Source organism: Vidua macroura, chromosome 2, assembly GCF_024509145.1.
Source record: "Vidua macroura isolate BioBank_ID:100142 chromosome 2, ASM2450914v1, whole genome shotgun sequence".
Classification (NCBI taxonomy): Eukaryota; Metazoa; Chordata; class Aves; order Passeriformes; family Viduidae; genus Vidua; species Vidua macroura.
In genome coordinates this window covers 14,232,776-14,248,311 of record NC_071572.1, presented here as the reverse complement: position 1 = coordinate 14,248,311, position 15,536 = coordinate 14,232,776, and the positions used below count along the sequence as shown (strand labels likewise).

The following is a 15,536-nucleotide window of genomic DNA, read 5'->3' as shown; positions in this document are numbered from 1 at the left end:
GTGGGTTTAGTGTTCAAGTAACAGAATTGATGGGTATGATGCTTACCATTGTACCTCCTTTTTCCTTGTTGCATAAAGGTACTTCCTGGTCCTTTTGAGTATCTTTTCTGTCTCAGATTAATAAAGTATTATTTTCCATATAATAAATGTTTAGAGAAGATACTCTGTAGTATGGAACAGTGCACTGATACTTGTACTGGGGCAATCACTTGAGGCTTCAGTGATATTTGCCTAGAAAGAGTTAATTTTCTGTACAGCATTTTAGATGTAAATTCTTTGAAGGTCTTTAAGTGGAAGTTTGAGTTTTTCTGCTAAAGCAGTAAGTTGGCTTTGGGTGACAGTGTGACTCGTGTGGCACAGAGAAAAGACAGGCTTAGGAGAAGTCAGTGTGACATTGAGAATGATAGAAACTGGCACAGAAGTTTAGGAAACAGGGAGAAGGGCACAGACAGGATGGGCAGAAGTTATTAGTCTTACCAAATCACACTCCAGAATAATGTCATACAATGAAAGAAAGACATTACTTCCAGAAAATACAGAGAGATCACATCTGCATTAAGTACAGTGATAGCAGAAAGCTTGCTTGTGGGGAAAAAGAGAGGGGGAAGGCTTAACTTTGAGGAGAAAAAAGTCTCACACATAGATTGAGGAGTAATTTTGTAATAAGGAGTAATTTTGGAGTGCCTATGTGCACGGTAGGGAAGATAGGTATCTTGGGTTTTTATTTTTGCTGTTTGAGAGTTTGAGGTGTTGACAGCTTGCTGGAGGGAACAAGGTGAGGGGATGGGTGAAAGGAAGAGAACTCAATTTCTTATTTTAATTGAGGAATAGGAGATTGCAGATGATGTTGCCTGTGGGTAATAGGAGAAAGCTGACAAACTTTGCCCACAGAGAGGAGAGTAGTTGGAGTCATTAGAGATGCCAAGGGAGCAAGTGAGAGAAGTAGCAAAGTAAGCAAGTGCTGCAGTGATTAATAATAGCACTGAGCAGCTCAGAAGTGCCTTTTTGAAATGTGGAGTGCTTTAGGAAGCAAGGACTGTGGAATGGGAACTGGGAGGATATGAAGAATTTCATACTGTGGTCATATATTGCAGTGAACTTGAGCTTCAGAGATAGAAAGAAGGAAAAGTAAAATGTGAAATTAACTTCCTAATTGGAAGTGTGATGAGAAGTATTCCTGTGCAGTGTCAAGAGCAGAAAGGATGCGGGGGCAAGAGGCATTAAATTGGAAAGGAACTGAGGAAATGAGCCAGGAGGAGGAACCAAGAAACAGGACAGCACAACAGATGTGGTGTGGGGATTTGGGGAACACATGTGGACGTACAAAAATGCCAATCACACTGCCCAGCCTCTCCTCTGATGGTATTGGATGGAAAAGGAAGAGAAATTGGAAACATTTGGGTTTGTTTTGTTGTTGGGTTTTTTTTCTGAGTAATGAGTGCAAGATGTCTTCTAAGTATTTTAGAAGGAAGAGAGCTTAACTGCTGGAAATTAAATGAAGACTAAAAGGAAACTTCAGATTAAGGAGTGTTTAGGGTAAACTGATTACTGAAGCAAATAAATAAAAACTTCATGAAGTCCAAAGGCAAGGCAGCTGTGGGATTTAACTGTCATGGATTGTCACTGAGTGTGGAAGGGAGGAGGGCAGAAGGATACCAGTGGTGTCTCTGCTGTCTTCAGCTCATGGAACTGGAAATACTGATCAGAACTGGCAAATGTATGATAATGACTAAAAAGCACTGCTACAGCCATCTGACTTCAACATGCCATGATAACTTTGTGTGTTACTTGAGAAGATGTTTCATGACTCAGTGATGAATGCACAGCACAATGTACCAGATTGCCTGTGCAGCACCCAAATACAAAAGTGTTTTATTGGTGTATAATGGAAACATTTTAATGCAACTGTTCTTTGTATAGGCACAGAAATGCACCAATGGAATAAAACAATGGCTTTAGTAGATGGGAATAACAAAGATGAGTGTGTACAGCTCTGTGAAGCCTTTTGTTGTTCTGCTAGCTGCTAGTGTTATCTAACACTTCCCTGTTTAACTTAGTTAATTATCAAACCTGATGGGTTTGATTTTAAAAATTATTTTTATTCCATGCTTTGTCCTGGTTCTGCTCTTAAGCTCCTCATTGGGACATCCTGTGAAATAACTTCTTAGTGATTGGCATGTCTTGTAACACTTAGGTGTATTCAATGATGTTTTATAACCGCTGGTTAGTTAATTGGGGTGGAAGGATGACAAGTTCTTTTCAGGAAGCAAATTTTTGACAGCTCATTGTTTAAAATCACAGTGAAGACTGACAGAATACTTATAGGAACATGCCATGACTTTTTGTTTTAGAAAGAACTGAATACTATTAGAAATTTTCACCTGTATCTTGAATTAAAATGTTTCTACTAGGATTGTAAAATTCTTACAGTATATATAACTTTCCTTTCCTTAGTATTTAACTGTTATCTGCTGGCATTTTCTGGAGCTGATTTGCAGACAGCCATGTGGCTTAAGTTGTAGTCTAGATGCACTTAATAAAGCATGAAGATAATCAACAATTAACCTAACACTGCCAACACTAAACCATGTCCCTGAATGCCATATCTGCTCCATGGATGGTGACTCATCTGCTTCCCTGGACAGCTGTTCCAGTGCTTCACAATGCTTTCAGTGAAGAAAATTTTTCTTAATAGCCAGTGTAAACTGCCTGTGCCACTAAGTGAGGCTACTGGCTCTTGTCTTACTGTTTATTACTTGGGGGAAAAGAGTGACCCCCACCTCTCTACAGTTTCCTTTCAGGTGGTTACAGAGAGCAGTAACATCTAGTCTTTTTCCAAGGCTAGAGACACAGTCTTGCCTCAGCTGTTCCTCCTAAGGTTTTTGCTCTAGGGTCCCAAGTGAACCCCCAAAGGCCTGTAGAGGCCTCTGAGTTACTATGTTCCGGACTGTCAGACCTTCATCTGCTGCTGGAGCCTCACCCGCCTCTGGATGCACGTCGATGGCTTCTGGGAGATGGCCTTGTGTGCAGAGACTAATGTTTTTTGCTTTTCTTTCTGCACTGCTCCGAAGTAAAAGTATTGCCTGTGTCTCCCAGGCAGCTGCAAAGGCCGCTCATGGTGCAGGTAAATGGGTGTCTTTGGCCCAGCTCTCTGGGCCTGGGAGCAGTGAAACTGCAGGAGTGGCTGGGCTTAGAAGTGACAAAATGCTGCATAGTGGAGCTGGGAACAGCCCTGTGAGCAGCAAGGTGGGAGGAGGTGGGGAGAAAGTACTGTAGGCATCAGAGGAGAGATTCCCCTGCTGCCATGGGCAGGGCTCCAGTGGAGCATGGGCTTCCCTGCAGCCCTTGGAGGGAACTGGGCCGGAGGAGGGAATCCACACTGCTCTTCACAGGACTCGCACTGGGGCACGTGGCTATTTCCTGAAGAAACTACAGCCCCTTGGCAGCAGGTTCATCCTGAAAGGACTGTGGCCCTGGGGATCCCACTCTGGACCACGGGAAAAGTGTGTGGAAGATGGAGCAGCAGAGCAGAGTTGGTGGTGGTGACTGAGCCCAGCTCGGTGCCTTGCACCTCTCAGGGGAGCAGGACAAGGAAGAGGCAGGAGTGAATTTGAGCCCAAGAAAAAAGACAGGATGTAAGAGGTGTTTAATCTTTGTTGCTCACTTCCCTGCATTTTTAACTGGCAACACATTGAACCAATCTGGTAACTGGTAAAATGATGAGTGGAACAGAAACTCAGCTGGAAGGAACATCTAGAGCAAAAAGAAGTATCTAGTCCAACTTCCTGACCACCTCAGAGTGACCAGAATAGTTAGAGCATGTTGTTACAGGGCATTACCCAAATGCCTCTTAAATGCTGACAGGCTTGAGGCATTCACCACCTCTCTGGGAGGCCTGTAGGATGGACATTTTTCTTAGGTCTCCCTGGAGCACCTTCAGCCTTAAAACAGGTGATACATGAGGTATGACTGGGAAAACGAGAGGAATTTAGTGCTTGTCTAGGTAAGTAGGGCAAGAGACAGCCTCATTAAAACTGAGGAGTCCAAACCATTTTCAAGTAGCTGACTGCTTAGCCTGGAGGCATGAAAGTATTAACAACTTCTGGAGCTTCTGGAACAATGAAAGAGGTTGTTCTCTTGAGCTAAATCTAAAGAGCCAAACTACTGGCAAAGCACTTCTATTGCAGTGTGTGTTTTCAGCCTAGGGCCTGTGCTAGAACTATTTTAAGTTTGCTCCCAATGCAGACCTAACCCTTAGGTTTGCTGAAGCTAGAAGGTAGAGTCCCTGTTGTCCCCTGTCTCTCTAAACTTCTGTTTCTAGAAGTGCTGAAAATGCTTATGAGATATATGGAAATTTAATTAGCTGTACCTTCTCAAAGATGAAATATTTCAGACTTTCTTGACTGGACTGTTTTCTAAGGTCAGTTTAACCCACTCCCCCCCAGTGCTACAGCTTATGGGAGAGGGTTGCTGTGGAGTCATTTATTCCAGTGGCTGTGCCATGTGAATGGTCCCAGCTGTCTCTGCCCTCTCATTGCTTTGGCTGCACCCTGTGTTGTCCCCTCTGGCATGAGAGTTTCAGGGAGCTCTCCCATGGCCATGTGACAAACCAAGTGGGTTAAAAACAAGCAAGCAGAGATGTTAAAGGGAAATGGGAAACTGATGTTGCTCAGCTACACTGCTGAAATGAATGGACGAAAAAGCTGTCTGCTTAAAATAAACCTGTGGCTTCTCATGTGCTGGCAGACCTCAGTGGTGAGCAGGAATGGGAACTGGTGGTTCCCATGGGATTGAGGAACAAGTCACACCAGGTGTAGAATATGGGAAAAATGTTTAAAGTAAAGGTTGCAGAGCATCATGGTTTATACTTGCTTTAGAAATAGGGAGAGGAGTTGTTCAGTGGGCTACCTCTTGTTTTTTTTCTTGTCTTTCTCTGACCCCATCTACTGAATTACTTATGTGTCCCTTCCAACTAAAGATATTCTATGGTATTTTGATTTCAGTCATCCAGAAATTTCAAATCATTTGAACTTTTACAGCATGTAAAAGGTGAGCTAGTAACTTTGATCTAGTGAGAATTAAAAGCTTATCTGTTAGTACTCTGTTGGTGGTGTAGCTTTGTAGGGGGATGTGGGCTTTTTTGATTTCTTGTTGCCATTCATACCTTCAAAACTTTTAAATAAAATTTTGTGTCAGTAATTTGGCTGTCTCAGTTGATTTTAGTTACATGGACTGATTTTTTTTTTCTGTTCTTCTGAGAATTAGATTAAAAATATGATAATACTACTCAAGTTTTAGATAGATTTTCTCACAAGGAATTTGTTTTACAGACTATGGGGACAGCACCAATTTGGTGGAACATGAGCTTCCTTGCTCTTGGCCTTCTTTGCTTTGTTTTTTTTTAAAAAGAAGTGTGAGGCCCATTATTTAATTTCATTTTTGCTACAAGCAAAATCAGCAATGTGGTTTTAGAGACCTTTGCACAAGGAGTGCAGTTATATGCTATCACAAAGGTAAGCCCCTGCTCAGTGAGTTACAGTGGCAGGGTACCTGTGTGGGCCACGGTGAGTGCCTTCATCCAGTAGAAGTGTTTTTCTGTACTGAGCATGCATTATTTGGGAGAGCAGAACAGTATGGTCTAAGTCTGGATCATGCTTGTGACCTGGCTTTCCAGCATCTGCTTGGCTGTCTGGTGGCAGTGAGTAAATTGTTTTTCCAGTGAATAGAAATTTGGCCATTTTTAAGCATTTAATTGTGAACAAATGATATGAAAATATTTCTGAACTTAAAACACGCTAAAATGCATTTTGTGTCATACTGATCAAAATGTATATGAATAGATTTAAATATTTTCTAGTGCATCCAGATTCATGCAACAATGGATGAGTTTCATTCAGTATTTTATTTGGCTTAAAATTATGTTTTATAGTTCCTTTTATACCCACATATAGGGAAGAAAAAGATGTGGTTAAAATAAAAGCAGCAAGCCATAAATGTTTTTATAAAATGAGGTTGAAAGAATTCCATACCTCGTAAGACCATGTTTTCCAAAGGCAAAAACTTCAATGTCCCAAGAAAATGCAGTCATGGCATCACACTGTGAAGGCCTAGACAGGAGTGTGAGTTTATCTGATTGACTCAGAGTGAAGTGAGCTGCATTTGCATCATTCCTGGTAATGTGTTCTGGTGCTCTGAAAAGTGGGAGTAGTGACAGCAAAGGGGATGAATTGATTTCTGCAACAGTCAGCACCTGGGTGAAAAGGAGGAACATGGCACTGCATTTTTTCAGACTACTTTTCCAGGGAAAGACTTGGAACCAGAGAAAGTTAGGAAAGGTCTTTGTAAGAGGAGCAGGTCTTAGCCTCTAGGAAGTGTAAGAAAGTCCTCTGAGGAAATGGAGGGCTTTCACTTAACACAGTTGATATCCTGGGCTATGGGACCACATTGTGGGTGGCTACAGCACAGCCTGGGATCCTGATCTCTCTTGATGCCCCTGGCACACGGGAATTCTCATCAAGGTCTTACCAGTGTTCTTCTGCCCTGAGCTGCCTGGAATGTGGTGGGGGCTGTACCCAGATGAGGAGTTTAATCAGGTTTTGGAAGCCAGTAGGAAATCTTTTTGTGTGTCTTAGTCCAGATGTAGTCTGACTGTGAGTGCTTTCCCTCTGTTTTGGGGAGATGGAATATGCATCTCTGGGCTCTTATTTTCTCTCATTGATTGCTGCTTCAAAAGCCATGATACTCCTAGGTTGTTTTTAGAAACTTAACTGCCAGCCTGCAGACTTTTGCTTAGATAAAGCAGATGCTGTGAGTATGTTCTGGCCAATCTGAATTCTGTTGGTAGTGCAAGTTGCAAGACACTTATCACATCTATCACTTTTTTATGAAAAGCACAGTCATCATGGAAGTTTTACTTGAGTATTGTTTTAAAGTTGGATAATGAATGTCCCATTTCAGTCAACCAGTTCAACCAAGGAAGAGGCTGATTGTGTTTGCAGCAATTTCAAAGAACTAGCAACAGAAACAGCATTAAATTATTAAAGACCTATGAATTTATCAGCGTCTTTTAGTGGACTAAGATTTTGTCATTTTCTTGGGAAGTGCATATTGAAGAAGCTAAGGAAACTTTTTCAGAAGAGTGTGATCCTTTCTGCAAGTTGTAGAAAAGGATTTAGCTTTGATCAGCATAATTTTCCTTCCCTTTAGGCAAGCTTGGTCATGACTATTTTTGTCATTGTTATTAACTTTGCTAACAGTATTGCTGATTTCTTTGCATGGTTATTTAAATGTCTAAGAGTAGCTAGTTAGAGCCATACTGAGGCCCTTTCATCAGTTTCCCTAATCCAGCTACTTGTTCATAGATTAGTGAAAATTTATGGGGAGCAATACCATGTAATGATCCAGCTTTTGATCTATAACAAGTAGTTTGGGTATGTTTAATATTACAGAAATCCTTATTCTGTTCTAAAACCTTGTGTTAATAGTAAAGAAGGAAACAAAGCTTTATTTGAAATAGAGATGTTGGAAACTTAAGGGAAGAGCTGTCAGAGACATAGCAATTTGACTTGTAAAGATAATTATAGTTGGTGCCTAACTGATTTTTGAGGATTTCTGCAGCTTCAGGAAAGCAAATGTTTGCTCTCAATGATCCTGTCCCATGGGGCCTCATGCTGTGGTTTCAGCCTGATCCAACTCTGGTCTCCCATTTCCAGAGAACTTGCTGACTAAACACATTTAAACTCTGCTGAGGGGCTGCTGCTTAGCATTATTAGATACATACATAGTTACTGGAGTTGCACCAAGATGAGGACAAGATGAGAAATATCTAGAAATACCTCCACTGAATTAATACACACAAAATCTCACATTGTCAAGGGGCGTTTTATTTAGGACATCACATTTAATGTGTGATTTTTCTGGCTTTTAGCTGTGTGCAAAGTGAATTTTAATCTCATTTTGAGATGAAGGAAAAGAACTCAGTGAAATAAAATGCTTTGAAATAAAACTAACTTCAAGTAAGACCCTGGCTGTAGCAATGCCCTGGAAGAGCAGGATTTGGTTTTTCAGGTTTGTGGCTGGGGTTTTTTTATTGTTGGTTTTCTTGGGTATTTATTGGGGTTTTTTTTGCCAGGCTGATTTCTTCTGAAAACAGAGGTTATGCAGTTGTGCTTTCCTGTCTCTGTGTTCCTTCTTTCCCACCCAGCCTTGATAAGTAATGCTGGACCTTGTCAGCCAGCTTCAGTCAAATTTGACAGAGGGGTTTTGGGCTCAAAGATATAAATTCTGACAAGTCTTTGCCTGGATGAAAAGGTCTCTTCTGCTAAATGCACCGTGGTTAGGTGCATTTGTTGTGCAGAGGGATGTGACCCAAAGCCTCTGTGTGAGAAAAGCTTTCACCAGAGCTTGTGCCTGATGGGACTGCTGAGTTCTACTGCCTTGGGGTTAAAGCACTTGGAGGAGCTTCTGCTTCACTTTTTTTGGTTTCCTACAAAAGTTAGCACAAGCAAGCCCTGAGCAAATAGCAGTGACAGAGTGCCTGTTACCTGTTCAGTGGCACCTCTGTGGAGCGATTGCTCTGCTCCTGGCTGCAGCTGTCTCTGAGCTCTGTTGCTGCCAAAGACAGATTTGTGCTGCTGGAGATCCAAGTGGGAGAGCAGGCAGAAGCCATTGCTTTTGCAGAGGCAGTCATGCTTCTCTGAGAGACAGGAGGTGGCTCTCCTCCTCTTTTAATTTAAAATGCTGGTGAATGTGTGTCTCATTGCACACCTGAAAATTCATCCACGGAACACCAACTCCTTGGTAATCAAACTTTTTGCTTCCACTCATATAAATAGACTTTGACAGCTGTGAGCAAACATCTGGACAAAACAAAATAAGTGGGTAAAGCTCTGGTGGAATAATGCAATATTTTAAGGAAACAACAGATATTTGTGTTCTTTCTCCCTGCACCTACAGTTGTGGTCACTAGAAAAGTGACCTTTCCTAGCAATGTCTTTTTCAGTGTCTTTGCAGCTTATGTACATAGACTATATGAAAAAAAGCAAAAATTTGCTCTGAGTTATGCCAGGGTATCCTGTGTGTTTCTTAATCCCCAACTGAAATGCCTTTCTACAGCCCGTGTCAGCATTCACCCTTGTTTAATCTCTACAGCAGGATGACAGATGGGAAGGATGCCCATGTGATGGCTGAGTGTAAACACTCTCTGGTTGTAGTGTGAATGTGGTCTTTAGGAGAAGTAGTGTTTGGTTTAGCTAGAATTTAATGTGCTTCTTGACGAAAAATTGCCGGAAGACCTAAAGCAATTCCTTCTGCTTGAGAACATATGCATTGCTTCATTAAAGTGCTTTTTCAAAAGAAGCAAATAAAAAGCTTGCAAACTTGAGTGGTGTAGCTTTAAGCATCCCAGATGTTGGGTTTCATAGTTAGTTGCTTTTTGGGTTACATATAAGCACCTTTTGGTCAGAGAATGCAATGTTTCCTGCAGCAGGGAAAAATTTTTCTTGGAGTAATGAGAATAGCTTAGTCTACTTGGAATTGAAAAAGAAAAAATTGATTTGGGGGTATTAAATGTTAGAGAACAAAATTTTCTGCTTTTCAGGGTGTTCTTACAGTTGCAGTTATAGTTAGTGGAAAAGCTTACCACCAGCAGTGTTTGGAGCCCTGAAAATCCTGTTGGCTCAGTATTGACTCCTAATTAATTATCCACATTCTCACAGATGCACTGAGGCCTTCTGTGATGTGGCTGGACCAGTGGAAAACAATAGAGTAATTTATTTCCAGCTGTATTTGTCCCATGAATAAAGGACGTGAAGTAGTGCCAGAGTGTGGTTTCTGTTGGCTCCTGTACAGAAATTTGGCAGCTTTTGTAGCCAAGGGAGTGTAATTTATAAAATCCAGCAATCTGATGACAACTGGTCAAGCTGTCTTCAAATGCAACATGTTGGGCTTTTCTTGAGTACCCTTTGTGTACATAAAACCCAGTTCTGGCTACAACAGCTGCATAGTCCAAAAAATTAGTTCAAGGCCCAGGGTGAAACCCTTGAAATGGGATGGAATACAGCCTTTACTCTGACCCACACTAATTAATCTCTTTCAATGAAGCCAGCATATACCTCTGTTTCTATGAGAATCACAGAATCACAAGGTTGGAAGAGACTTTCAAGATCATCGAATCCAACCCATTCCCTGACACCTCAATTAAACCATGGCACCAAGTGCCACATCCAATCTTTTTTTAAACACATCCAGAGATGGTGACTCCACCACCTCCCCGGGCAGGCCATTCCAGTACTTTATCACTCTTTCCATGAAAGACTTTTTCCTAATATCCAACCTGTATTTCTCTTGGTGCAGCTTGAGACTGTGACCTCTGGTTCTGCAGTTGCTGCCTGGAGAAAGAGACCAACCCCACCTGAGTACAACCACCCTTCAGGAGGTTGTAGAGAGTGATAAGGTCACCCCTGAGTCTTCTTTTCTCCAGGCTAAACACCCCCAGCTCCCTCAGTCATTCCTCACAGGGCTTGTCTTCCAAGCCCATTACCAGCCTCATTGCCGTTGTCTGGACATGCTCAAGTGTCTCAATGTCCTTCCTAAACTGAGGGGCCAGAACTGGACACAGCACTTAAGGTACAGCATCACCAGTGCTGAGTTCAGGGGAAGAATGACCTCCCTGCTCCTGCTGGCCACACCATTCCTGATACAGGCCAGGATGCCATTGGCCTTCTTGGCCACCAGGGCACACTGCTGGCTCATGTTCAGCCGGCTGCAGACCAGTAACCCCAGGTCCCTTTCCTCCTGGGCACTGTCCAGCCACACCGTCCCCAGCCTGTAATGCTGCAGGGGGTTATTGTGGCCAAAATGCAGGACTTAGCACTTGGACTTACTAAACTTCATCTTGTTAGACTCTGCCTATCCATCCAACCATTCCAGTTCTCTCTGCAGAGCCATCCTACCTTCCAACAGATGGACACATGCTCCCAGCTTAGTCTGCAAATTCACTAATGAAAGACTCAATCCCCTCATACGTGTGAATGGCTTCCATGAGGAAGCCACTCAAGCTGTATGTGGTGTCTCTGCTTCCATCAGTGTGATGGTGTCTGTATTTTCCTTTTACCATGGGCTAAAAATGCTCAACAGTACATCACCAAAGCTGTGATGCTGTGATTCTAGACTGCTTCTGTTAAGCTGTACTTGCACTAATGTGCATTAGACACCTTCTAGGTAGGGCAAGTCTTTAATGTGTACCATGAGGACAGTGTCCTCTGAGGCAATGTCTGTAACTTATATGTTGGTGTAACCTAATATGTTTTACCTGTGTTACATTGGGGTTTACATCTAGAACTGAACTGGGATTTTTTTCTCTTTGTATAAAAAGTATTAGTGATTGTTTTAATGTTTTCATGTTATCTAAATGCTAGAAAGATGAAATATTTTCCAGTACTTAGGCTCATTGCCTGCAGATTCTTTAAGTAAGCTTGGGCTGACCATGTGTTGATGTCAGGCTGTTTTGCTGTTCCAGACATTCACCAACACCTATGCAACTGGTTTTGACTGGTTCCAGTGAAAACTGGGCAATATGTGTGATTTTGTTGATCAATTGAATAATCAAACCTCACTTTCTTGGGCCAAGCTATATGAGGAAAAGCTGACACAGTCTTATTGATTTTAAGTTCTCTTGTCTGACTCTGACATATTGGCTGGAAGTGGGAATTGTGTCTGCCTGTGGAAGAGCAGGATAACACACACTTGTGTGTATTTGTGAGTGTACATTCACGTGCATACACAAACACACACACTTATATTCACAGACAGACCTTTTCTAGAGGCTGAGACACTTGCTGTGGTTCAGCCCAGAGCATGTTCCAGAGGGTTTGCTAGCTCTGGCATGTGACCATGGATAGAATTGTTCATGCGTTGTCCTGGATTTGTTATAAGTGCCAGAGTGATCCCATTGTTTGAGTGGGCTCTTGGTCAGATGGAGTTCTGAGTGAATGAAGTGTGGTTTGGAACATGTAGCATTTAGTTATTACTTTTTTGCTCCCTATGTCTGTTTAATGTTTTATGACTGTTTAGCAGAGTCTTTGCACAGCCTCATTAAGTGCCTTATTGGGCTGCAATGGCCAGGAGCGCTGTTAGCAGTTCCAGCAGCAGGTGTGGCCATGTATCCTGTACCTGCCAAAGAGCTGCTGGACTTGGGAAGAGCAAGGCAACCAAATCCTAGAACGCTCATCAAAAACGTGAATTAAATTCCACAGGCTTCTGTCAGAGATCATCAGTATCAGGAACTTACTCACATTGCTCTGCGCACCTTTTCAAATGCTGCCAGAAGTGGATCTCTGCAGCTGTTGCCTGTAGCTGTTTATGGTTTAGCTGTAATTTTATAGTTCTGTACATGCTGGAGAAACCAAGATGGGTTATTGACTGCAGGCAGGCTCTACAGCCAGAGGAAAGGACACTTTATACTATGCCACAGTGTAAATAAGCCCACAAACCCAAACATGGAAAAGTCATTCTGTTGCTGACAGCTTGCCACAATGATTAGGTGCTGCCTGGAGCTGACTTGCCAGAGGATTCCTGTAGTTGGAGCTTGCTGGATTTTGTTGGGGTAGCTCCATGTTCCCATAGTCCTCAACTCCCTGTGTTTGGGAGAGGGGAATGAATTGTCCAGCTTCTTCCTGCTCCTTCCCTATCTTTCCTTTCCCTCTTCCCTGATGCAGATTTACAAAGAGAAATAACTGGTTGCTGCTTTGTCTGTTGAAAGCTGTTCTTAATTTCTGACTCAATGTTGTCCTAGAAAGAGACAAATTGTGGCGATGCAGAGTGATGCAGAGTCCCTAGGCAGTGCAAAGGAGAGCTGCTTTATTGCAAAAACCAGGCCTTTCTAAGCAGTTAACTGGTTATCAGTTTACTACTGGTAATCAGTTTATTACTGGTAATCAGTTTATTTAGTTTTAAGGCGCAGCAAGCCCAAGTCAACCAACCACCACACAGCACGGTGTGGACATGCGGCAGTCACGCAGCGCGGCTCTCATGTATCCCACGTCTCTCTACCCCTATTCCAGCTGAGTCACTCTCCCATAATTCCCTTCTACTTAACCTAAGTAGCAGACCTGAGCCATCATTTTACAAGGGTAACAAGGCCCTTATTTTATAAGACTTTGCCTTATTTTATAAGACTTTATGATTGTGCAATAATCGATGTAAGCAAAATCCTGCTAGTAAAACAGTGATAGAGCATGATGTTCAGTACATACAAGTACTTCTCAAGGGGGAAGAAGCTGAAATTTAGAAATTATGGGGGGATTAAGTAAGCATATGACGATTCAGTGTTGGTTGTGGGGACATAAAGCTGACAGGATGAATAGGTCTAATAGCTCAGCATTTCTAGTGTTGGGGTGAAAAACCATCAGGTAACCAACAGCAAATACTTGTCAAAGGGTCCTTCTGAGGTTTACTCAGTGTTCGGATCATGGATACAATGGATTAAGTGTTGAGATCACACGGTGTCCATGCATTTTTTGTCAATTCCCTGCCCTTTTGGCAGCCCCTCTGAGATCACAGTGATTTCTGATATGAGGACTCAATTGCACCAATGTCACACAAATACCTTCCCAAACCTGTGCTGGTAACAGTCTTGTGCTGAGTCTTTCTTATAACCGGGTATCTGCTCACACCCATGGAGTCATTCACACGAGTGGGAATTTTTATAGTGGGAGGCATGTGGTCCTCCTTGTTCTGCAGCATCATTTCCCTCTCCTGCCTCAGCTGATGGGTGTCAAAATCATGGGTTATATGTGGGACAATAGGCAGGTGAAAAGGAGCAAATGTTTTTTTTTTTCCTGTTCCGCACCAAGCAGAGATGGGAATGCCCTCTTGGAGCTTCCTGGTGAAGAGGGACAGGAATAAGAACTGAGGGCATTTTGTTCGCAGGACCCCAGTGAGGCAGTAGAGGGGGATGAGAAGTGAGGATTTCAAGACCTTCAAGCTCTAAGTCTTCTTCTAGATAGAGTGGGCTTTCCCTTTATGTCCATGTGACATCCAGGACAACTTGTGTGCAGGTGCCCACATGGAAAAAGGTTTCACTCTCCAAGCTGATAATTGCCATCACACACATTTTGTGACACATGCATGTCATTATTCTCTCTCTGCTTGTGCAACTTTTTATCAGGATGGTTGGGGGCTGAGATAAGGACTTTTAAGTCCTTATGAAAGTAAGTAACTCAGTAACATAAAGTGTTGTTGAGAGCATGGGCATGGTGTTGCCTCTCCCTGCATCCTTATGTTTTGTATGGGAGTCCAGCTCTCAAGACAGCGAGAGCTCCTCAGAGGGCTGATTGTGACACGCAGTTCAGAGAATTCACCCTGAAATGGCTATTTTTTTACTTGGTGAATGGAGAATGTTTGCTTCATGGAGAGAGGACTATCAAGTCTACTCCACTGAGAAATCCGTATAAATAAGATTTTTTTTTTTTTTTTTTAATCCCTCACCATCTTAAAGTACCAAATAGATACTTCTCCGCTAAGCTCATAGTAGTACTTGACTTGGAAGCATAGAATCATCTCTTAAAATGTGTTGTGTACCAGCAAGGACTGAAATATCTTGCCTAGAAAAAAACAGATCTAGGTTTTAGAGCAGGACTTTTCTGTAGGTTGGCTGATTATTGCTTTGTGCTGCTTGACTGTGATTTTTGGCACACAGTGTCACATACCAAATTCCCGAAATAAAATGCTACATGATATTCTAAGAGTTCTTAGGAAGCTTTAAAAAGGGATTTGTCTGCTGAGTGGGTACCTCTTCTGAAGCTAAATGATGCAGTAGCAATGGTTTAAAAGGAGAAAACTTTAGTCAGCAGATAATTAGTCTTTTTAAATAAGTGCAAGGAGAAAAAAAAACAACTTTCCATCAGACTTGTGTTTGTAGAAGTTGTCAGCAATCCTGCTTTGACTGGAGAGGGTGTGCAGCTCTTTGAATAGTTAAAACATCTGTTCAGCGACGTTGTGAAATGCTCGTGTTCGGAACCCCTGATAAGGGGAACTGCTGAGCGCTTGGCTCTTAGAGGCTCTACAGTCAGCAAGGGCTGCACAAACTGTGGCCACTGCTTGCCTTTCCTCCTCCTGGGCAGAGCAAAACGTAGCAGACAGCTACTATTTTACATGTGATTTTGCTTTGAGAAGGAGAGAGCAGGAAGTGCCTAGGAAATGGCTCATGACAGAAACCCGGAGTTTTAAATAGGAGAGAAGAGGAGGAGTAGGAGAGCTCATGGGCACAGTTTGTGAACAGTTGAAACACTGATACAACAGCAGCCGGGGAAAACCAGACTTCTGAGAGAGCAAGCACCTCCCAGGCTATCCTGATGGAAGGAGAGACAGTCCCCGAGGCCAGGGGAGCAGCCAGCAAAGCCACTCGGATCGCCCTTGGTGTCTTTGTGAGTGGCACTGTTGTGCTTGGCACTGCTCTTTTCTTGGGTAAGTGAAAGCATTGACACTAACCTGAGCACAGCCTCCCCAGCCTGCCTGCTGGGTGCCGCTGTTTGTGT

At 42.7% G+C, this 15,536-nt stretch overlaps 1 protein-coding gene across 3 annotated transcripts in view; it reads left to right on the top strand.

Moving 5' to 3' along the window:
• Window positions 1-55: 55 nt before the first annotated feature.
• The window catches only part of PHEX (phosphate regulating endopeptidase X-linked), a 109,372-nt gene continuing 93,891 nt past the window's right edge, over window positions 56-15,536 (top strand). For 2 of the 3 annotated variants that reach the window (XM_054002172.1, XM_054002170.1), the window contains exon 1: window positions 56-3,124. In XM_054002172.1, the coding sequence (XP_053858147.1) occupies window positions 2,938-3,124 (187 nt within the window). In that variant the 5' untranslated portion in view covers window positions 56-2,937. Of the gene's footprint in view, window positions 3,125-15,108; window positions 15,466-15,536 lie in introns of those variants that run through there. The other variant, XM_054002174.1, reaches the window with a different exon arrangement.